This window comes from Mastigoproctus giganteus, chromosome 4 (assembly GCF_048544385.1).
Source record: "Mastigoproctus giganteus isolate SK-2022 chromosome 4, ASM4854438v1, whole genome shotgun sequence".
NCBI lineage: Eukaryota > Metazoa > Arthropoda > Arachnida > Uropygi > Thelyphonidae > Mastigoproctus > Mastigoproctus giganteus.
This window is the reverse complement of record NC_143578.1, coordinates 200,683,239-200,709,020: the sequence shown is the minus strand read 5'-3', so window position 1 is coordinate 200,709,020 and position 25,782 is coordinate 200,683,239. Positions and strand designations below refer to the sequence as shown.

At 37.9% G+C, this 25,782-nt stretch overlaps 1 protein-coding gene across 4 annotated transcripts in view; it reads right to left on the bottom strand.

Moving 5' to 3' along the window:
• The window catches only part of LOC150087322 (laminin subunit gamma-1-like), a 327,255-nt gene that overhangs the window by 35,905 nt on the left and 265,568 nt on the right, over nucleotides 1-25,782 (bottom strand). For all 4 annotated transcript variants that reach the window (XM_090371124.1, XM_090371125.1, XM_090371126.1 and 1 more), the window contains one exon: nucleotides 5,633-5,755. In XM_090371124.1, the coding sequence (XP_090227250.1) occupies nucleotides 5,633-5,755 (123 nt within the window). The remainder of the gene's footprint in view (nucleotides 1-5,632; nucleotides 5,756-25,782) is intronic.

Genomic DNA, 25,782 nt, shown 5'->3' with positions numbered 1-25,782 from the left:
AAGATAGAGATTCCTGTAACCTTCAAAAAGGTTACCTCGTTACATTGTTATATATATATATATAAAAAACAGTATAATTTTGAAAGTAAATTATCTAATTTAGATATGTGTGTATATATTAATAGCTTTCAAAAACTTTAAAACTGCTGACACATAGTTGTTGTCTGATAAAATTTGACTGGGTGTATAAGGACCAGTCGGATGAGTAAAAAAGCAGTAAAATATATATTGCGAACATGGGTAAAATTAATGCAGTCGATTAAAATATGCTCTATAGATAAAATAGTGTCACAAGACTCACACATAGGAAGGTCATCTGCCCTTATCCAGGGAAAATGATGGAGTCACTGGTTAAAGTAGTAATGCAGGACTATTTAAAAAGTCACAACATGCATTTTTTAAGGGATGATTTTGTCTGATCAGTTTGATTGATTACTATGATGCAGTAATAAAGGAATTGGATGCAAAAAATAATTGTGTTAGCATATACTTTGATTTCATGAAAGCTTTTGATACTATTTCACATAAAAGACTGCTGTACAAACGGGAGCAGTATGGCATTAAGGGCAAGTTACTGCTAGGGATAAAGGGATGGTTGAGTGGGAGAGGAAGAAAAAGAGTGGTTATTAATGGACAGGAGCATATTCAGGGGTGGGCAGAGAGGGCATATGTGCCCTCTTAACCAAAAATTTGAAATTAAAGAAAAATAATGTAGAAAGCGTACTACAAAAAAAAAAAAAAAAACTCAAAAGCCTTGTCGCCATGCTCCCCCTTACAATGATACCTGGATATGCCACTGTTAATGGACACTGCTCTTCCTGAACTAATGTTATTATTGGAGTCCCTCAGGGTTCAGTGCTGGGCCCATTGTTGTTTTCTATATTTATTAATGATATTGATGAAAGTATATCAAGCTTAATGTCTAAGTGTACAGATGAGACAAAGGCTGGCAGTATGGTGATGACAATAATCAAGGTACGCTACTGTAACAAGGTCTAGAAAAATTAGGCAGATGAGCTGAGTAATGGCAGGTGAAAGTTTAACATTAACAAATGCCAGGTACTGCACATGGGTAGCAGGAATCGCAGATTAATGTATCAACTGTGTGGTACTTTTTTTTTTTTTTTTTTATGTGAACTGCAAACATCAGAGGTATTAGAACCTATAGTACTTAGTACCGTGCTTGGGTTGGAGGTTGAGAAGACGAAAGAAGATATTTGTTGACATTGGACTTGAACTTCTGTAGATTGTAATTTTCAGGAAATACGTATGAAGGAAGGTTGTTCCAGAAAATGGCAGTTGAATGAATAAATGAGGAAGATGAAAAGTTGGTTCTGTGGATTTGAAGTTGGACAGTAAATGGATGTTGGCTGGTGGCGGCACGTGTTCGGACTGTTTTGAAAGAGAGAGCGGGAATTATAGAAGCCAATTCAGAAGAACAGTGCCCGTGGAAGTATCTGTAGAAAAGGCATGCAGCAGAAACAGTACGTCTATGAGAAAGCGAGTGGAGAGACTCTGTTAGAGATGAATCATTAATTAACCTAACTGTCCTCTTCTGAATAGAATCAAGAAGCCTGAGAGAGGTTTTGGGGGCACCACCCCAGATGTGGAACAATATTCCATGGCAGGGCGGATTTGCGATTTATACAGAGTGAACAGCTGTTTGGAAGAAAAGTAACGCCGAGAGTGAAAGAGAAAACCAAGTTTTTTATATGCAGAGGAAGCAATATTTGTAATGTGCTTGTGCCAAGAGAAATTAGAAGTCAGTGTAATCCCCAAAAGAGATATATCATTTTGCGTAGAAATCGGAGTGTCACTAAAGATAAGCATAGGAGCAGAAGAATCCTTTTTGCGAGATATAAAACTTGTTTTAGAAGGGTTGAAATCAACTAAGTTGTCTTTGCTCCACTGGAGAATTACCTGAAGATCGGTATTTAAGGAATTGGTAGCAGATTTTCGAGAAGTTGAAGCTGATTGAGCAGGACAAGGTTTCTCAAAATGGAAAGTGGAATGCAATGTGCTATCATTGGCAAAACTATGGATAGGATTTCCAGTCAATGGAAGAAGGTCATTAATATACAAGAGGAAAAGAGTGGGGGAAAGAACTGAACCTTGGGGAGCACCGGCATTAGTGGAGAAGTTAGAAGACAGAGAGCCATCTACCATCACCCTCAGCGAGCAATCAGAGAGAAAACTGGATAACCAATTACTAAAAACAGTTGGCAAACCATAAGATGGAAGCTTGTTTAGAAGACCTTTATGCCAAACACGATCAAAAGCCTTTGAGATGTCAGTGTTTGAGCAACTACTTGTATTTCACCAAACCTTTCCACTGAATTAGTCCATAAATGGGTAACATAAGCCGAAAATATCACCAGTGGATCGACACTGATGGAATCCATACTGGCGATCGTTGATCAGACAGAAGGTTTCTAGGTAGTATAAGAGTTGGTGGTTAATTGATTTCTCCATTACTTTAGAAAGAGTAGAGGTAATTGCAATGGGACGTTAATTGGATAGGAGGGATTTGTCACCCTTTTTAGGAACTGGCTGGATATGAGCAAATTTCCAAGCAGAAGGAAAAACACCTTTGGAATAAAAAAGTGAAAAAAGGCGGCAAAGAATAGGAGTAAGTTCAGGAGCACAGGTTTTGAGAACAAGTGGAGAAATATCATCGGGACCTGGAGCTTTCTTAGCATCAAGATTCATCAAAATTCTTCTGATATCCTTATGACGGAAGGCCACAGGAGGCATTGAATGGAGCGTGTTGAGAATGGTGGGAGGTGTTTTACCAAGATCATTAATAAATGAGTCGGAAGAAAAATGGGATGCTAGCAGGTCAGCTTTATCCTTGGTTGAAGTGACAACCGAACCATCTGGTTTGGACAGAGGTGGGAGCAGAGATGGGCAAAAGTTGCGGCCAATAGCTTTGGCAAGAGACCAGAATGCTCGGCTACCATCAGAGCAAGAAGCAAGTTTTCTACTCTTAGCCTGTTCAAATTCAAGTTTGGACTGATTAATAACTGCTTTACAATTGTTGCGAGCTTTGGTGTAGGCAGAAAATAAAACTGAAGAATTAGAAAGAAGCCAATTACGATATGCAACATTCTTCTCTTGAACAGCCTTAGCACATTTATTGGAAAACCAAGGTTTAGATAAAGGAAGAGATTTTAAAGTGGAGTGTGGGATAAAGGATTCCATTCCTGCAAGAATAATTTCACTGACACGATCTGAGCAAACGTTGACATCAGAAGTTTTGAAACAGTAATCCGACCAAGGAAAAGAAGAAAAGAAGTCTCGCAGGTCATCTCATTTTGCATTCTTGTAATGCCAAACAACACGAGGTTGAGAATAGCCATGAGATAAAGGTTCCATTGGAGAAGAGGCAATCACCAAGTTGTGATTTGAAGTGCCTAAAGGACCTCTCACTTCGACTGTGTACTTAGAAGGGTTGTTTGTGAGAAAAAGATCAAGCTTATTGGCTGTATGATTAGGATTGTCTGGTATTCTTGTAGGTAAATGAAAAATCTGTGCTAGGTCATTGGTAATTGCAAAAGTCTCAGCATCTCGACCTGCTGGGTCGGTGTGACTAGAAAACGGAAGCGAGCTGGAGTTGTGAACATTAAAATCACCAAGGAAAATTACCTCACTGTTGGGAAAGTTGGACTGGAGAAAGTCACGTTGCAAAGAGAGGAAGTCAAAGAGCTCCAAGTGATTAGTGGCGTTGGGAGAATGGTAGAGACAACAGATGAATTTGACACAATGAGGTAGAGAGATTTTAAGCCAGAGAAGATCAAAGAGAGGAGATTCCAAATTGCCAAGTCTCTGACAGGGAATATCAGAACGGACATATGCACAAGTACCACCTTTGAGGCGAAAGGAATCATACAGCGAATAATTTGGGCATCTGAGATGAGCAGTAGTTGAATCAACCGATAACTGAGATTCTGTCAGAAAAAGTACATGGGGTTTGGCAGACTGCAAGTGGAAATGGACATCGTTGAGATTAGAATTGAGACCACGTATATTTGTGAAATGAATTAGGAAGTGCTTGGGAGGTTTAGATCTTTTTGCAGATAAGCTTGCTCTATTAGTTTGACAATTCATGGTGTATTCAATAGTAAGAAAAAGTGGGTGGACATGATGTATGAAGTAATGAGATTTTTGGATATGGCGTACACGTGGTAAGAATATACCCAGATCCTTGACATAATGTGGCCTCGACAATGCTCCCCACATACACACTACTTGGACTCCCTCCAGTCACTATCTGGCAGAGTAGAGGTAGCAAGATTATACACTAGCTGATCCGGAAGCCTCCTAGAGAGTTACCAATAGGTTCGGTCCGGTGTACTAACTAGCGGCCGGCCTGAGAACACCGTTTTAGAGCTGTACCCTCGAAATGTAAGGAATATTGGATCTCGCCACGACGTTCATCATAACCTCAAAAGTCATCAATCATACTGCATGATGGAAGAGATTGGGAAGGGTTGACCGGAACTTAGCTCTAGAGATTAAACATGGGTTCCACCACTTCAAGCCTCCAATAAGCAAAGTGGTGGTATTTCACCGGTTGATGAGAGTCATCTACCACCTAGTACTGCCTGGGAACATAGAGGAGCGGCGCCACACCTCGGCCTCTGCTTACGTTGGTTCACACCTGGGTGGTAACCCACCATGTACTTGTGCATGGAGGTTATACCCAGGATTACTAACAGTCCCACCATCGTGAAGGTGCAAGCAGAGGATTTGGCTGTCACAGACCATCCGGACTTCGCCGAAATTGGGTCCACTTGACTTGAGTGTCATCCAAATATCAGTTCCATCAGCGTTTTAAACTCCCAGGTAGCAAGTATAGCTTGTCTGGCATATCTGAGAGAATGTCTGTGACAACCTCAAGGACCATGGTACTACACTCAGCATAGTGTAATTGTAAAATTCCTGGAGTAATTGTATAGTCAGATATGATATTCTCTGAGCAGTGCAGACTTGCTGCCAGGACAGCTCATGGGGTTTTTTTAATGATATACAGGAACATTGCTAGCAACAATAAGGAGGTGATTATACTATTGTATAAGGCAGTGGTTAGGCTGCATCTTGAATACTGCATACAGGTCTGTAGGCATCATTCAAAAGATGTAAATCTGCTGAAATGGGTGCAGAGAAGGGCAATGAAATTGGTGAAGGGAATATAAAGGTGGTCTTACTAAGTTCTGTAGTTCAGTAGACTGCAGCATTTCGAGATCACTAGGCACCTGCTAGGTGATCTGATTGAGGTATTTAAGGCTTTGAATAATTAGAGCAAGCTCAGTGCTGATGGCATTTTTCCTCTTGTTTGAACTAAACACATAATTGGGCATAACTTCAACTTAAGGAAGAATGGATGTAGGATAGATTGCAGAAGTTTGCTTTTATCCAGCAAGTTGGAACAAACTTCCATCACTTGTTGTGGAAGTGGGTAGGTTGAATAAGTTTAATGAAGAACTAGACAAATTATTGGAGGGGGTTGGATATGTGATGCAGGAAGTTGGTTTTTTTTTTTTTTGTGATGCTTTATAAGCTTCTTGCTTGCATCATTTGCTGCTATTATTATGAATAAGGATATCTGAAATAAATCAGTACACAGCCTTACTTGCTGTTGCCGTATTGATTCCTCTAGTAGGTCGTGGGCATCTTGTATTTTCATATCTGCTCTTTCCAATAAGTTTTTGTTGTTGCGGATGACATCATCTGCTTCACTTCTGATCCTCTGTGCCTGCAAATAAAACTTCCTAATTTAATTTTATTTCAAACGGCATCTAAATACCATTTATTATGCAACAGGATTGGTAAAACAGCTTAATGATGAGTATTATACACATCTTTGCATAGATAATGGCCTGAGAATGTGCATAACACTAACTGGAATGAATATAGACCTTTAAAATAGTAATTATCATACAATGCAACATCAATCTGGAGATTATTCTCTCTAAATGCATTAGGAAGAATAAATCTTACATTAGTAATGTAATTTTGAGACTGAATAGATATTTACTCTAGTAAGCACTAAAACTAACCTGGCAGTGGTTCACTCTTTCTCATCTTTAAATATTTTAAAATACCACTCACCTTATAAACCTTTGCAATTACATCTGTTTTAGAAAACAAATGTAATTGCTATCTCAACATATGTGCTGAGATAGCAATTACATCAATTATTTGAAAAAAATTACATAAACAAATACCCAAAAATTGCATAAACAAACTACAGAGGTATGCTGAAGAATACCTGAATATGAACAGTTCATCGGTGTCACCCAAACACCCGACATGCCAATTGTGTTTAAAAAACAAAGTTAGAGTCCAAAATCTCAGAAACTTTTTGCAATAAAAAATGTTTCTCATGTAATAAAAATGACCACTAAAAACATTAAAATTTTGTTCGAACACCTAGAACATGTACATTGCAGTTATGTAAACAATATATCATATTGTTAATATTTTATGTCATATTATTGAAAAAAACACACTATATATATGCATAAATTAAAATAATATTTATAATTGGGTTATAATTTGATACACTGTGTGCAATACCCTGAAGGTAATTCATCACAGATCTATTTTCACCATTGTTTACAACCATCATTATTCTCATTTCTCCTTTGACTGTCGCCTTCTTGCATTTATCATCTTTTAAGGGCACAAAAGGTGATATAGTTGTACACGTTGGCACTAATAATATTAAGAGTAGGAGACCGGCAGAATTACTTAACAAGTACAGGTCACTGTTGAACAAAGGCCGAGAATTAGGGTTGAATTTGAAAGTGTCTGCAATTCTGCCCAGACACGATAGGAGGGAGTATATGATGAGAGCCTTGTCGATCAATTCGGCCCTGGAAAGATTGTGCAAGGCTCAAGGGGTAGAATTTTTTTCAGCCTGGACTGTACTTGTTAACAGGAGAGATTGCTTCTACAGGGATGGGATACACTTAAATAGAAAGGGTGCAAGAATATTTGCTGATGCTATCGCGGCAGTGTTAGGTGGGTCGGAAAACTGCTAGCTTGGGGGGAGACAAAGACCAATAGATTGACAGTAGCCACTGGCAGAGGTGAAAGAGATTCTTGCACTGCTTCTATTAGAATGAGCAGAAGCCTGGAAAACAAGATGCATGGTATTTCAGACACTGCTGGGAGCCATTGCGGTACAAGTAAACACATGGGTTGTGTTAGGGTAGCTAAGAATAGAAACAGGTGCAGGTATACTTGCGTGTACACGAATGCTAGGAGTTTAGTAAATAAATTTGATGAATTTGAGGTATTGCTCAAAACATCAAAGGCAGATATTGTTGGGATATCAGAGACGTGGTGTCACACAGATATAAGGGATGCAGAACTGCAATTTGGGGAGTACAACGTCTACAGAAAGGATAGACAGGATAGGAAGGGGGGAGGGGTTATGCTATTAGTTAAGAAACATATAAAAACCAAGGAAGTGAAGCCAGTCAACATCGCCGGACAGTGCAGAGTTGAGTCAGTTTGGTGTGACATAAGCATTGGGAGATCAAAATTGAGAGTAGGAGTGTGCTATAGGCCTAAAGACTCTGAAGAGTATAATAAGGAACTGTACAGGGAAATAGAGTGGGCCAGTAAATCAGAGAGTCTTATAATGGGAGATTTTAATTTCCCAGATATTGACTGGAATTTGGGGGCTGGTTACTCACACACTACAGGGCTTTTGTGGATTTATTGGATGATTGTTTTCTACATCAGCATGTTCGGGAGGCAACTAGAGGGAGTAATACTCTTGATTTGATTATCAGCAGTGATTCTTCATGCATTAAGAATCTGCAGATAAACGAACCACTAGGTGGCAGTGATCACAGTGTGCTGAAGTGGGATTTACTCAAAGAGGTAACTACCATTAGGGGTAAAGGGAAGGGTTATTGCTTCCGTAAAGGCGACTACGATGGACTGAGACAGTATTTAAATTCCATACAGTGGGACCAACTGATGATGTTACCAACGGCAAATTCAAAATGGGAAGCATTCAAAGAACTTATCTTGGAAGCTACTAGGCTTTACATACCAACTAAGAAATACTGTTCAAGGTTTAGGCCAAAATGGATGTCAGATGAACTAATGAGACATATGGCAGAGAAGAAAAATGCATGGGATACTTACAAATTAACACATGACACAGAAGCCTATGATAGATACAAGTTGATATGCAACCAAGTTACAAAGGAGGTTAGGCAGGCAAAGGCAGATTACGAGAAATCCTTGGCAAGGGATGCAAAGAAAAACAGCAAAGAGTTCTTCACTTATGTTAACTCTAGAAGGAAGGGGATGAATCAGATTGGTCCACTTGATATTGATGGTTCAACTGTTGATGATCCTGCTCAGGTAGCTAACAAACTAAATGAATATTTTGCATCGACATTCACACATGAGGAGTTATTCAGCAAGGGGAATGCCAGAGGTGTATTCAACTCTAGCAGGAAGCTACAGAATCTTGAAATAACTGGGAGTAAAGTGGAGGAGAAACTGTTGAAGATAAACACAAGAAAGGCACCTGGGGTGGATGGGATCTATCCAGTTATATTAAAGGAGGCAGCAAAGGAAGTAAGCAAACCCTTAGCCATAATTATGAGAGCTTCCTTGGACTCAGGGGAGGTACCCATAGACTGGAAATGTGCAAATGTGACCCCAATATACAAAGGAGGATCAAAGGCTGACACAAGTAATTATAGACCTGTGAGCTTAACTTCTGTTCCAGGAAAATTAATGGAGGCACTGGTTAAAGAAGCACTGCAGGATCATTTAGACAAGACTTCAGTTATAGCTCAGACACAGCATGGTTTTGTTTAGGGGAAGTCTTGCCTGACGAACTTGATTGGATATTATGATGCAGTCACAAAAGAACTGGATGCAGGGAATAACTTTGATATTATATACTTGGATCTTACAAAGGCTTTTGATACTGTTGCACATGGAAGACTGCTACACAAATTGGAGCAGTGTGACATTGGAGGCAAATTGCTGCTATGGATAAAGGGGTGGTTGAGGGGGAGAAGACAGAGAGTGGTAATCAATGGACACTGCTCATCGTGGACTAATGTTATTAGTGGAGTCCCTCAGGGCTCAGTGTTGGGTCCATTATTGTTTTCTGTATTTATAAATGATATTGATGATGGTATATCAAGCTTAATGTCCAAGTTTGCAGATGATACAAAGGTTGGCAGGGTTGTCAAGGACACCACTGACACTATGCTGCTGCAACAGGATCTGGAAAGGTTGAGCAGATGGGCTGAGAGGTGGCAAATGAAGTTTAACATTGACAAATGTAAAGTACTACACATGGGAAACAGCAACCCCAGAGCAACGTATCAACTCTGTGGTACTACACTGACAGTGGTAGAGAATGAAAGGGACTTGGGGGTGGTTGTGCAGGCAGATATGAAGTTCTCTGAGCAGTGCAGACGGGCTGCAAGAGTAGCTCATGGAGTATTGTCAATGATATACAGGAATTTTTCCAGCAGGGATAAGGAGGTGATTATTCCATTGTATAAGGCAATGGTCAGGCCACACCTAGAGTACTGTATACAGGTCTGGAGGCCTCATTTCAAGAAGGATGTAGAGCTGCTGGAACGAGTACAGAGAAGGGCAACAAGATTAGTGAATGGAACAAAGGGGTGCTCTTACGAAGAAAGGCTTAAGTTTTGCAAATTACAGTGTCTGGAGACTAGGCACCAGCGAGGTGATCTGATAGAGGTGTATAAAGCCTTGAATGGTTTAAGCATGCTCAATGCTGATGGGATTCTTCCTCTAGCTCAGAAAAATCACCTGAGAGGGCATAAATTCAAATTGAGGAAAGACAGATGTAGGATAGACGTGAGGAAATTTGCCTTTAGCCAGCGGGTGGTTGGTTGGTGGAACAGACTTCCATCCCTTGTGGTGGAGGTTGATAGCCTAAATAAGTTTAAGGCTCAGCTGGACAGGTATTTGCAACGAACAGAGGGGTGAAGTGGAAGTGGTTTTTTTTTTTTTTTTTTTTGGCTGATGCTGCATAAGCTTGCTTTCTTGCATCAAATGCCTCTACTAATGCTAATGCTAATTTTGGACAGGATTCACCACGAAATATGCATTCAGCCTGGTTATCGACCTGCTGCTGTTCTTTCTGAAATTCCTCAATGATACTATATACGCCAGTATGGGCTCATCCAACTATACATGGGCAGGACAGCAGTGCATAACACGCTTCTTGATTAGACCGGTACACAGTACTCTAGGTGTGGCCTGACCATTGCCTTCTATAACGGGATAATCACCTCCCTGTCCCTGCTAGCAAAATTCTGAAATCTTGTCTAGATGATGCTGCAATGTTTCTTTAACTAGTATTCCATTATTTTCCCCAGAACATATGTGAAACTAACAGGTCTATAGTTACTTGTGTCACCTTTTGGAATCCCTTTGTGAATTAGTGATACATTTGTGCACCTCCAGTCCATGGGGACTTCCTCTGAGTCCAAAAAGCACTCAAAATTATGGCTAAGGGTTTGCTTACTTCCTTTGTTGCCTCCTTTGATATAACTGGATAGATCACATCCACCCCAGGTGCCTTTTTTATACTTCAACAATTTCTCCTCCACTTTGCTCTCAGTTATTACAAAATTGCTTAGCTCCCTGTTAGAGTTTGATAAACTTCTGGAACTCCCCCTTATTGAATAACTCCTCATGTGTGAATGTAGATGCAAAATACTCATTCAGTTTATCAGCTACCTGAGCATGATCATCAATAATCAACCCATCTATGTTAAGTGGTCTAATCTGATTCATCCCTTTCCTTCTAGAGTTTACATAAGTAAAGAACTCTTTGCTGTTTTTCTTTGCATCTTTTGCCAAAGATTTCTTGTAATCTGCCTTCGCCTGCCTAACCTCCTTTGTGACTTGATTACAGACTAGCTTATATCTGCCATAGGGTTCTGTGTCACCTGATACTTTATATGCATCCCATACATTTTTCTTCTCTGCCACGAGCCTCATTAATTCATCTGACATCCATTTAGGCCTAAACCTTGACAGTATTTCTTAGTTGGAATGAAAAGCCTAGTAGCCTCCAAAATTATGTCCCTGAAGGCTTCCCATTTAGAATTCAATGTTGGCAACATCATCATTTGATCCCACTGTACAGAATTTAAAATTGTGTGAGACCCCCTGTAGTGACCTTTATGAAAGCAAAAGCCCTTCCCTTTTACCTTGATGGTAGTTACATCTTTGAAGTAATTCCCACGTCAGTACATTGTAATCACTGTCTCCCAGGGGTTCCTCTCTCTGCAAATTCTTAATGCATGAATAATCACTGCTGATAATCAGATCAAGTGTATTACTTCCCCTGGTTGCCTCTTGAACATGTTGCTGTAGAAAACAATCATCCAATAAATCCACAAAAGTGTGTGAGTGACCGACCCACAAGTTCCAGTCAATATCAGGAAAGTTAAAATCCTCCATTATAAGACTCTGAGTTACTGCCCCCACTCTATTTCTCTGCAAAATTGCTCATTATACTCATCAGATTCATTAGGCCTATAACACACACACCTACTCTCATTTTTCCTTTCCTAGTGCTTATTTCACACCAAACAGATTCAACATTGCATTGTCCACCAATTGGATGCATTCCTTTGATTTTATGTGTCTCTTAACTAACAGCATAACCCTTCCTCCCTTTCTGTCCTGCCTATTCTTTCTGCATACATTGTACTCCCCAAATTCCAATTCTGCACTGCTTGTGTCTGTGTGACACCACATCTCTGATATTCGAACAGTAACTGCTTTTGATGTCTTGACTAGCACTTCAAGCTCATCAAATTTATTAACTATACTTCTAGCATTGGTGTATATGCAAGTATACATGCATGTTTTTCTATTCTTAGTTACCTTAACACAGCCCATGTATTTACATGTTCCACTCTGACTCCCAGCAGTCCTGGAAATCTCCATTGCCTTGCTTTCCAGGCTACTGCTCATTCTAATAGATGCAGTGCAAGAATCACTTTAGCCTCTCCTTGAGGCCGCTGTTAACCTTTTATTCTGTGTATCCTCCCCCAAAGCTAGCAGTTTTCCGACCCACCTAACACTGCCTTGATAGCATCTGCAAATATTTTTGCACCCTTTTTATTTAAGTGTACCCCATCCCTGTAGAAGCAGTCTCTCCTGTCAACAAGCACAGACCAGGCTGAAAAAATTCTACCCCTTGAGCCTTGCACAATCTCTCCAGGGCCGAATTGATCGATAAGGCTGTCATCATATGCTCCCTCCTATCGTGTCTGGGCAGAATTGCAGACCCTTTCACATTCAACCATTACTTGTGAATTTTTTTTCAACATTGACCTGTACTTGTTGAGCAAATCTTCAGATCTCTTTCTCTTAATGTCATTAGTTCCAACAATATCACCTTTTGTGCCCAGCTACAACATTATAAACTTTTGCCCCTGGCAGACATACCCTGGTCCTGTTCCACCTATCCTTCTTGCATAGGATATTCCCCGTCTCCCTGACAATAGAGTCGCCAACAATAACTAGTTCCTATGAGTCCAGTGCATTCTGCCTTGGAGATTGCCTCTGTGTTGCCTGATGCACAGGAGCGAGCTCTGCCGTTGAGCTGGGCAGCTGAAAGCTTGATGGGCCCCCTCATATTAATTTCTTTGAGGGCATTTACCCTACACCTCAAGCTCTCATGTCCAGTTTTAGAAAGGTCGGCAAAAATTTCACATTTCAAACATTTTTTGAGACTGTGATGCATTATAGAATCGTCTGCCCCCTTCGTTTCTCCCCCCAAGTCACAGTACTCTCACTAGTCTGTGATCTTTGCTTCGTAGCTCTAATCTGGGTCATGATTTCTGTTTATATACAATTTAATTAACACTGAAATTTAATAAGATTAATAATATTTTTTATTAATTGATAATACTATAATAAGCTAACAGATTTCTAATACAGTGCTTTGTATTACACTATCTAGTTTTATGTTATACCTTACACTCTCAGTTCGAGATATATATACGTTATGCTATTTCTTATCGACTACAATATATCGGCTAGTTCAGCAGCATTGATGCCAACACCGGGAGTTGTAACTTCCGAAAATCTCTAGTTAAATTCAAAATAAGAAGCTAATGAATGATACTAAACCTATTTAATATCTCTTTAAAACACAACTTTATGTTAATTAACAAAGAATATGGTAAAAATTAAAAATACTTATTCCTTTACAGTAGCCAAAAAATCCACTGACTGTTCTCTTCCGCAACCAACGTGCCCTCCAATTGTCTTCAAATCACTCTATCATATCATTAGCATTCCTTGGTAAATATGGCTTCAGAACATTAAATGCTTGTGCTATCTCACCAGAAGGAATCAACGGCAAGGTACACAAATGTTGAAGCAACAAACTAAATTCTTCATCGGTGCTGTACTGAGATACCAGTCCATTTGCTTGAATTTTTCTCCAAACACATTGTCCCAGGTGCAAAAAGCAGACCTTACTAGACATGTTAGGGAACTCACCTTGGGAGGCATTTACTGCAGCTTATAATCAGGTCAGTTAATATGGCCTGTGGTCTCAATTCAATTTCATTTTCTTCAGCAAAGTCAATCATATCTTGAAAAAAACATTTATAATTTTCTTTACTCTTAGTCGTCATCAACACATAAACTAAGGGAAGAATTCGATAGTTTTCATTACCGATGGGTGCATGTATTGTATATAATTCATAAAAAATTGTGGGCATGGTTTTAAATGTACCATCCATAATCCAATATTGAGCACATGTTAGGCATTGAATATTTACTTTTGGTGTAAATAGAGGAATTGTTCCCTCTCCCACTTTAGAATCTTTAACAAGAAACAATTCACTGTTTAATGTATGGCATAAAGTATCTGGGATGTCAAGTTCCTCAAGTAATTGTTGTTCTGACGGTCATTCTGCTTCTCTTACATATCTTATTCTCTTTCAAAGATCATTTTTCAGTGCATATATTGCAGATTCTCTGGAAGAACTGCTGTTATGTTGGTTTGAATAATCTGGCATGGTAGATCTTAGGTTTGCTTTGCACATTCTTTCATTTGGTCAATGGCTTTTGCCACAGCAGCAGCAGCACTGGCTTGTAGAGTGCGATTATGGCTTAAGAAATTTTGAAGATAATGCCCTCGATTCGAATATTTTGTTGTTACTCTACCTTTGCATTTTCTGATTTTTCTGCTTTTGAAACACCAGTAGTATACGTCATTACAATGTTTATCTTGCACCAATAAATAACCAAGTACATTAATTTTAACACTTCCCTTCTGAGAAGGAACAATTTCACAAACTTCATGCATTTTTTCTGAAGGGTGAACTAACACTAATATTATTTCTCAAATACACACTCTAATATACATAGGTCAAAAATCTTGATTACACCAGGTTCCAACTTTTCGGATTTTCCACTAAGTCGCTGCCTTAATGACTTAATCCTCACCCGCAATCAATTTACCTAATGGTTCTTAACATAGATTAAAATGCTATTATATTAATGGCATACATGCCGGGCAATTTACTTGTGGTAGTTGCAAAACAAGTTAATTCTTAAAAGGATGATATTATTAATTCTTCCAATGAGAATATTATGGATTAATTACTGAGCAGTCATGCATAATGCACTTGTCAAAGAAATTCGTTAAAGTACAGCTAATAACAAATATCTGAATAATTAGTTTTAGTTATGCTAATGATATTTATGACAAATGTTACATAGCTGCCAAAATACATTGTCTAAATTTTCATATTCTGAAAATATTCTTATTTCAAGTTTTTTATCTTTAGCATTTTAATGCTATCTTAATTATTGCTCAAATGCCCTATACAAATACCAAAATTCAACTTGAAAAATTACTAATTAAATGCAATATAATAAAGTAAAATTAATTAAGTCATTTTTGTTTGCTGGTCATATTTAAAAATAACTGTTTGTTTCTGTAACAGAAAACATGATCTTCAAATTGAGAGAGGTATTTGTCATTAAAATTTTTGTTGTATTTTATAGTCTTTCTATACAAAATTAATCTAATAAGGTAAATTTTTACTTACTAAAAAACTAATAAATATATAGAATTATATTCATATACTTTTACAATATAATAGATATTGTCGGAATTTTTGGCTGTTGGGATTTTGAGCCAGACCCACAGTTCATACACCATTGAGCCAAAACATTATGACCAGCAAGTCGTTATGCAAATCGAAGCAACAGCAGGTGAACTACGGTGCAGATCGGGACATGGTATAAAAACACCTGATACTGAGCTCCATTAATCAGTGTTACTCTTGTTCTTCAGGTGGGAAAGGCAGCAGACTTAAGCGAGTTTGACTAAGGCCAAATTGTAATGGCCAGACGACTGGGTCAGAGCATATCCAAAATGGCGGCTGGTGGGATGCTTATGGTCAGCAGTGGTTAGTACCTACCGAAAGTCGTCCGAGGAGGGAAACCCATGAACCGCCGGGTGAAGTGTTGGATGACCACGGCTCATCAATGCTCGAGGTGAGCGAAGGCTCTCCCAGATGGTACGTGGCAACAGAAGGGCGACTGTGGTGCAACTCACCGGTAACTGGAATGCTGTTGACAGGAGTAATGTGTCACAACACACAGTACATTGAACCCTGCTGAAAATGGGGCTGCATAGCCACAGGCCGCTCCAAGTGCCCATGCTAACCACGTTCACTGGCGACAGCACCTACAATGGGCATGCAAGCACTGAAACTGGACTTTGAGTGATTGGAAGAAGGTTGTCTGGTCCGATGAATCACATTTCATGTTGCACCATGTGGGCAGCTGGGTACATGTGCATCATTTACTTGGGGAAGTGATGGCACCTGGATGCACCATGGGATGAAAACAAGCCGGTGGTGGTGGTGTCATGCTTTGGGCAATGTTCTGCTGGGATACCCTGGGTCCAGTCATCCAAGTGCTGGGCACTCTGACATCTACCACCTACCTAAACATCATTGCTGACCAGGTACACCCTTTCGTGGCAACAGTCTTCCCCTCTAGCGGTGCCATCTTTCAGCAGGATAATGCGACATGCCACACTGCCCGGATTGTTTGAGACTGGTTCATAGAACATGAGGAAGACTTCCAGGTATTGCCCTGGCCTCCAAATTCCCCAGACATCAATCCCATTGAGCATCTGTGGTTTGTGTTGGAACAGCAACTCTGATCTTCTGCGTCTCAACCACGGACCTTACAGGAGTTAAAGGGTTGTTGTTGTTATTTGGAGCATTAGCAACTAAGGCCATATTGCTCGGTGCAGTGGTCATTCCCTGACCTTTCTGCATGCTCCGTATTTGGTGTTGTTGTTGTTTGGTTTTTAGGAGCATTAGCACCTAAGGCCATATTGCTCCGGGATATGCGGTGGTCATTCCCTGACCTTTCCACATCCTCCATATTTGGTGGTGACGGGCTCGAACCCCAGTCTAATCAAGAAGCGTGTGCTACGCACTGCTGCTCCTTCCCACCTGGCTACGGATGCGCCAAAGTTAAAGGGTCTGCTGGTTACGTGTTGGTACTAGATACCACAAGAAACATTTAGAAATCTTGTAGCATCCATGCCTCACCAGGTACAAGCTGTTTTGGTTGCATGTGGAGGACCAACATCATATTAGGTAGGTGGTCATAATGCTTTGGCTCATCAGTGTATATATATATTGTCAGTAAAATAATACTGAATAAGTAAAGTAAAATAAAAGAGGAGTTTACCTCAATATAGTAAGTAGAACACTTCCGTATGATACCCTCCAGAAATTAAAACGGAAAAACTGAAAAAAATCGACAACTTACTGGTACATTAGAGTAAAATATAAATAATTAATAATCAATTTAACACAATTCAAATCAATTTAAAATAATTAAAAATCAAATTAATGCAATTAAAAGAATCTAACGAAAATATTCAAAACGAGTTTTGTTTATTTTTGTTAGATTCTTTTAATTGCATTAATTTGATTTTTAATTGTTTTAAATCGATTTGAATTGTGTTAAATTGATTATTTAATTATTTATATTTTACTCTAATGTACCGGTAAGTTGTAGATTTTTTCGGTTTTTCCATTTTAATTTCTGGAGGGTATCATACGGAAGTGTTCTACGTACTATATTGAGGTAAACTCCTCTTATTATTTTACTAATATTATTATCAACGTAGAACATATTGAGTATTACAACTCTGATTCATACTATCTAATATATATTGTCGGTAATGCTTTGAACACTCTGCTGTTGCCGAACACTATTGGTCTGAACAGCACGACCTTGATCCCTGACATGATGTCAAGATCACTGATGACTTATGTAACTACTGCCAACATTTGTGGCTTAAAGCACTACACATAGCCAAATGTAGCAGTGTCTTCAACCGTAACAGGGGTGTATACATGCACCCAATTATGGAGGCAGCTGTTTTACAATACGACGAACACTGGCATACGTAACTTACACTCTCAGCACCAAGTGTCTGATTCTGCCCATTCATTTTTCCTTTTCATATAACATTTATCAAGCTTACTCTGTCATACCTTACTCTGTCTAACACATGATCAATCCCAGTCTTATATTCCATTGTTTTTGTTTATATAACATCTAGCCGAAGAAGGGGCACATTATCCCAATAGTTCCTGTTTGTTTATATTTTTGGATCTTAACTTATTTAAAATAAATGTATTAATTTCTGTGTTTTCAGTTGTGGCAATGTACTTTATGCCATTATGGAACCCGAAACCAAAGGCCTTTTTTTCAAATGTCAAATTTATCTATCAATACACAGTAGACTGTCGAAATAACGGCAAAACGGAATATTCAAGCTAACGGCATATTGAGATCACTGCTGTACTTACATTTCTCAGGGCACGAGGTGCTAAGCTCTTGCGGGGCCCCGTTTAAAGATACCAGTCCAAAAAAAAAAAAATCTTGCATATATAAATATATGATCAGAAAAAAAAATTATTTTTAACGATCTGTTTAAACACAAAGATTGTAATACTGCAAAATATAAAGAAGTGTACTAAACTAAACTCTGTCACAACAGTCCATGAGGGTATGATGACCATCCACTTTGACGGGTCATCACGTGGTTAGCGAATCGATTTTCATCGCGTGTTTCTTAACCAGTGTCCGCTGCCCTTTCACAAGTAGCCTCCTCATTTCACATCACGATGCTGGGTGAACACCATAATTTGGGGTCCCTATCGGAATTGAATCAGGGCTGCCTGCACCATCAGAACTGAGCTATGGGGAGCCCAACAATAATAAAGTATAATAAAAAAATAATTAAGACAAATTAGCGTAATTACTAATTTTATTACAAAAACAATATGAAAAATTGTGTTACAAAAATATTATAAAAACATTCACATCTAATTTGTCAGCAGTAAATAATAGCATGTACATTATAAAATAGCAATGCAATAGCTAAATTAGGAGTGCATACAATTTATTTGCATAAATATTTTTTCCTTGGCTTTACCTTAGCAAAAATATCTATTAAATCATCGTAATTGATGCTATTTACTAGTTCAGATTTAATAAATAACAATGACAAATTTCTCATTTTATCTTGAATTGAACTATTCCTCAAATAGTTTTTTACTCGTTTGAGAACAGAAAATGACAGTTCCCCGCTTGCGTTATTAAAATTATTTTTAGTATTGTTTGAACATCAGGAAATGTAGATCTTAATCCATTATTAACATTCATTCGTATTATTTTCTCCTTTAATAAACAGTAAAAATTGGATAACTTCATCTTTAAACTTTTCTGAGTCAATGTCAGTTTTATATACAGTAGGGCCCCATTCATACGGTGGGTTAGGTTCCAGATCCCTGCCGAAAAGTGGAACACTTTTCGCTTTCGAATTTGAATATGAAAATGAAATGAATATGAAAATCTTTCGAATATGAAAATCAAATGAATATAGAGCGCGCGCACACACACACACACACACACACACACACTGACGAATGTAAATTTGAAAAAAAAAAAAATTAATACAGTAATACCCCGAAGTTACGCGATAGGTGGGTCCAACGAAAATCGCGTAAGTCGAATTCGCGTAAGTCGGGGTACAACTTTGCATATAAATACATATAAATTTTGCTTAATTGGGACCAAGGACTAACAAAAACACTAGTTTAGAAGAAAAATATTAATAAAATTGCAGTTCTTTATACATATTAATACAAAATATGTATTAAAAAAACAAATGACTTACGTAAAAAAAGTTATTTCGATGTCGATGGCTTCATAAAATCTAACAAATTCGTCTGACGACACAGCGCCTTCTTTTTTTCACGCAGAATTTCGTCGTAGCAAGCTAATAATTTTTTTATTCCTTGCTTTGTAGCTATAACGCGTTCTTCGTTGGAGTCTATGTTTTCTAAAATTTTTAAGCCCTTTACAATTGAGCCCTTTTCAATTTTCAACCTGTCAAGTTTGCAATTGTCATGTGCTTTTCGCCGTTGCTTCATTTAGGCCTGTAGCACGTGCAGTATCACATGGTCTTTCATTTCGCTCAAAGCGTTTCACAATTTCATATTTTTTCTCTATCGACAGAGGCGGACTGGCCATAAGCCTTACCGGGGAAACCCCGGTGGGCCAGTGTGATTTTGGCCATAAACCATAGTATGAGGCCACTATAAATTTTCCCGGGTAAGAATTTTTGACCCAGTCCGCCTCTGTTTATCGATAATTGCTTTTCTTTTTCTCTCTGAATCTGCAGTGTCTTCACCAGGACGCTTCCTTTTCACACCTTTTAATTAAGTATTTTACTAATTTTTAGGGAATAAAGCACAATTACAAAATGAGGAGGCACGCTTGATACGCATAAACTAAGCTGCGCGCATGTAGCAACTGAATAAACAACACCATAAAGGCAGAGATACACTATTAACACCTCACATTTCTAGGGGTTACTACCATAAAACAATAAAAATCCAGTTGCGTTTCTGCTAGTGAAATCTGTTATAAACTGGTAGTAAACTCGATCTAATTGCATTTGCGATTATACCGATAGCTGGAATTGTGTTGGTTTTTACGTTATTATGGTGAAATGTGTTTCCCCTTCACTGATATAAAAAACATAAAAGCAGCAAAGTTGAATTTTGTTCATCTTTCGCTCTCAATCTCCGCCGTCGCACCGGATATCGATAACATATGAAAAACGACCTTGAAGATAGTGGGCGGCAGCGTTGCCAAACGAAAAAATCAAGAACCGCGTAACTCCGAGTTCGCGTAAGTCGGGGTAGCGTAAGTCGGGGTATTACTGTATATTTATTGTAGGAAGGATGAAGGAGATGGCACATTTTCATCATCTGACTCATTAACGAATCTTATTCGTTTTGACAATGGAAACTTGGTTGAAGCTCTTGCAGGGATTTGTGTTGCTGTTGACACGAAGATTGTTCAGGGCTAGCTGTTGCTGTCGAAGGCTGCGATGATACTTTCGTAAAGAAGAAAAACAATGAACTTTGCCTCATTAATTTCCATCTCCTTTCCCTTAGAATCTCTTTATAGCATGAAATATCGTCCAAAAGTCTTGCATTCATTTTAGAACTTCTTTCGAAATTTGGGTCAATTCCCTCAAAAGCTGCCATCCCTGTTTCTATATATTTGATAGCTTCTTCCAATTCCTCAGTGGTCATTTCTTTAGGGATAGCAGGAATATCATCAGGATGGGACTCCTTTTCATGAAACATCCTTCTTTGCTCTTCAATCAGAAGATCTTCGTCCAATAGGGTCTCATCATGAGAGACAAGCAATTCTGCCACATCCTCAGGCTCGACTTCCAATTCTAATTCCCTTGCCATTTCCACCACATTTGTAGTGACTTCCTTCACTGAATTCTCAAAACCTTCAAAATCATCAATAAGTGTGGGAATTAGCTTCTTCCAAGCACCTTTGTTTCTTTAACTTCCTCCCATGCATCTCTAATGGTATTTATACCATCCAAAATTGTGAAGCCTTTCCAAAATGCTTTTAATTTATTTTGTTTATGCCCAGCTACTGTATCACCATCTAAGGCATTTATAGCCGTAGCAAAAGTTCTTCTTAAGTAATACGATTTAAACGCTGCAATGACAGGTGATTTTTCCTCTAGCTCAGAAAAATCACCCGAGAGGGCATAAATTCAAATTGAGGAAAGACAGATGTAGGATATACGTGCGGAAATTTGCCTTTAGCCAGCGGGGTTGGTTGGTGGAACAGACTTCCATCCCTTGTGGTGGAGGTTGATAGCCTAAATAAGTTTAAGGCTCAGCTGGACAGGTATTTTGAACGAACAGAGGGGTGAAGTGGAAGTGGGTTTTTTTTTTTTTTTTTTTTTGGCTGATGCTGCATAAGCTTGCTTTCTTGCATCAAATGCCTCTACTAATGCTAATGCTAATGACATCTTGGTCCATAGGCTGCAGCAATGAAGTTGTATTTGCAGGCAGAAAAATAACATTTATCTCCTTGTACAAACCGGTTAGAGCTCTAGGATGACCAGGGGCATTGTCTGCAAGAAGTAAAATCTTAAACAGAATTAATTTTCTTTTCCTTGCAATAAGCCTCAACTGTAGGCTTAAAATAGTCCACGAACCAATTTGAGAAAAGATCTCCAGTCATCCAAGCTTTTGAATTAGATTTATAATAAACAGGGAGGCTAGCTTTTGCATAGTTCTTTAGGACCCTAGGATTTTCTGAGTGATTAATCATCATAGGTTTTAACTTGCAATCACCAGCTGCATTAGCCCCTAACAAGAGAGTTAGCCTGTCTTTTGCAGCTTTGAAGCCAGGCATTGACTTCTCCTCTTTAGCAATAAAAGTTCTAGATGGCATCTTCTTCCAATATAGGGCTGTTTCGTCCACGTTGAAAATCTGCTGCTTAGTATATCCACCATCTTCAATGCGCTTAGAAAGTTCACATGGATAACTTTCTGCAGCTACTGTATCAGCACTAGCTGCTTCACCTTGCACTATGATGTTGTGGAGATGGCTTCTTTCCTTAACCTATTAAACCAGCCTCTGCTAGCTTCGAATTTATCCTCAGCAGCTTCCTCACCTCTCTCAGCCTTCATAGCATTGAAGAGATTTAGGGCCTTGTCCTGGATGATGGCTTGGCTTAAAGGCACATTGTGACTGGTTTGATGTTCAATCCACATCACTAAAAGTTTTTCCATGTTAGCAATAAGGCTATCACGTTTCTTATAACTTTAGTGTTCACTGGTGTAGCACTTCTAATTTCCTTCAACACTTTCTCCTTAGCGTTCACAATTGTACAAAAAAATTGTTTGGCAAGCCAAATCTAGCTTATGGCCTATCTCAGCCATAGACATGCCTTGCTCACTTAGTTTAATCATTTCTAACTTGGCATTTAAAGTAAGAAGCTTACGACTCCTTTTTTTTATCACTAGTACTACACTTAAATGCCATTGTAATTATCACAAAAATATTATATATAATACAATATAATAACTTTAAAAAGTTTGAAAGTTTGGAAAATTACCAGAATACAAAGAGATGCAGAGTGCACAAGTGCTGTAAACAAACTGAATCACTGACAATAAAATGGCATGTGACACTATTCTTGGACCCTCTGCTGAGCGTGTCAAGTGCAAAAATGCCGAACATAATGAACATGGATATAATTGGAAACTGCTGTATTAGCGGAATGACGTAAAGTGTGGCCCTACTGTATACTTATTAATTTATCGATATTAGTTTTGAATTCAGTTTCATTTAAATCAAGATTTATAAATATTTTAAAAGTATCTAAAATATTGGTGTATATTTCTGTTAGTCTATTTATTTCAGCAATTAATCTATCACAAACAACACTGAATATATTGATAAAAAAACATTTCTTTCCCTTCTAAAATTACTTATCTCTCATTTCGTCACGCATCGTTTTCCTTTTTTAATTCAACTTTTTTTTTATCTTTGTATTGCCATTAAACTTCTCTTTCAATAATATTAAAATCATTTCTAATATACAAAACATATCCATGTAGTGATGTTGTAATGATTTACTTGTTTTATTTAAGCTATTTAATATTTTATCCCAGAGGACAGTAGGTAATGCAATTTCATACTCAACAATTTTTTTTATTAATTTAGTACATTCTAGACACACTACTGATCTTTCATGTTCACTTGTTGATAAATTAATTAAGGCTTCTTTTGTTAATTTATAACCATTTTGAAGAGCTGAGACAGCATCAGCCGTAGCAGACCATCTTGAATCGCTTAAATTTTTCAGTGTTGGTGTATTTCTTACTAAATATTGATTAAAGACATTCAATCTTCTTGGGTCAGCAGAAAAAAGATTATATAAATTTTGTATAAAGTGGAAAAAATGCACTGCAGTAGAACAAGATTCAGCTGCATTAGTTCCAATTAAATTTAGAGAGTGACTAGTACACTGTACATAAAATGCAGTAGAACTATGTTGATTCAATCTAGCTTGGGCTCCTGAATACTTTCCTGCCATATTTGAAGCAATACCATAACTTTGTCCTCTGAAGTTTATAATATCAATAATTGATCACCCTGAAAATCATAATTGATCAGGGGTTGAATCAACAATAATAGAAAAATATTTTGCTTCTCAAATTTCAGAAAAAAATCACCTTTTCAACTTTTTCTGCTATCAATTCTATAAATTCATCACAGATTTTATGTGAAAGGTAATTGGTTTTGCCAGATCCACAATTAGCATACATCGCTATGTGGTTTCTTAAAAAATTATCAAATTTACTCAAATATTCTAGGCAACTTAAGTAATTACCACTACGTTCCATATAAATTTTGTTGTTACTACCCCTAAATCCTAAACCAAGTTTACTCAAAAGCTGAACAGTAGCAATAATTCTTTTTAAAATATCTTGTCAATAATTTTCTTCAGACTGATTTGTTTCATTAGTTTTGTGTCAATATGACCTAAATTTGAACATCTCTGAAAATAAACACACATAGCATTAATGTGATCTGATGAAAAAGACCGTTCACCACTTGCGTTTGTCACCAGTATTGTGATATTTTCAGAACTGTTTCAACATTTGGAAATGTCGATCTAAGTCCATCATTAATAATATTGTACATATAGTCAATATTTTGAAACATTTTTTCCTTTGGCATAGTTGCTGCTATTATGAATAATGTCTTTTTAAATATTAATATATCATTGTTTTAATTACTGCTTCATTTAATTCATTGTTTATTGACAATTTCAGATTTTTAATTCAAATGAGATTATAGTAACATGGCTTAGGAGTAATATAACTGATAATGATATTGATTCAACATAAAAAATTAACACTTGAATCAATTCATATATTAAGAGCGAGAAAACAAAAAAGCTTTCAATAAGAGAAATGTATGCTACAGTCAAAATAGATAACAAAACATTTACATAGATATGGTATTTAAATTTTCTGTTATGACAAAATCAAAATTTATTAAACGACAACACTACTTTCAGAGAGATAGATGCATACCTATATTTACTTCAGTGTGTACGCTCCTACGTATCACACTTTAACTTGGCACATCAACAATTAAACTAAATGTTACAATTTTCAGGTCTCAGCTTATATAGATTCTCAAGTCCATGAGTGGTTCAATTAAAGTAGTTTCTGTAGAACGAATAAAATTTCCACAATTTCGAGAGACCTGAGTAAGCACCGTTCGTATCTCTGGCCTTTAGGCAATAGAGCTGCTGCTGCTGCTGTAGAAAGCATGAGTTAATAGCTAAAAGGATTAACATTCCACAATTTATGGTGTTCGTAACACATTTACAACTGCCTCTCCCACATACTGTACCAAGAAGTCACGCTGGCCAACTGCTTTCTTGTGTTCATAGCCAGTGGAAAAGATTAAGGCATATTCCTGACGCGGGTAATACGCCGTGGTCAACCTGTTCTACTGTTACACTGTATTAGAGAATTAGGAGAGAGTGAATTTCCTTTATTCTGGAAATTAATCTGTTCTTTCAGAGAAATAAGTCATCCACATTTTAAGTAAATTCCATCTGTCTCTCTTTACAGGTGGGCCCTAGTTTAGATCAGGACTTTAAAAAAAGAAATTGCTTTAAAAATTTGAGATTACAGAGGCCTCGTGAGGCCCAATGCTTGCACTTAATGCACCTATTTATTAGTGCAGTCCTGATTGAAATCAGATGTTTACATACAGGGTAGATGTCGTGCAGTGCCAAAAAAAAAAAAGAAAACAGCAAGTCACGTGATTACTGTATTTGTTTATGTTCACCAATTTGAAAATGAATTTTTTACTTATATCATGGATTATACTGCTGTTTTACATTCATTTTAAATTAAAAATCCCTTGCTATGGCTCCTAAAGTGAATAAATCTCATACAGAGAAGAAAAGAAGAGCAACATTAAAGCTTTAGTGACAAACTTGATATAATTCAAACTATTACATTAGGGTTACCCAGAAAGTTAATTCATATACCCATGTGTATTGTGTCTGTAAATTGCATGTTCTCTGGTAGATTTGCCTGTTTTGCTGGACAAAAAACTCCAATTTCTGGGGAAAAACCTTGCTATCTATGCCTGAGACCAACTAACTCAGCAATGGAGTGAAAAAAAGCCCATAAAAGTTCCTTGCGTCATCGACGGGATTTAAACCCGTGCCTTTTCCACCCAGTGTGGGGAGGACAGTGACGATACCACTGTGCTACCCCAAGAAGACTAAACTTGATATAATAAAGAAAA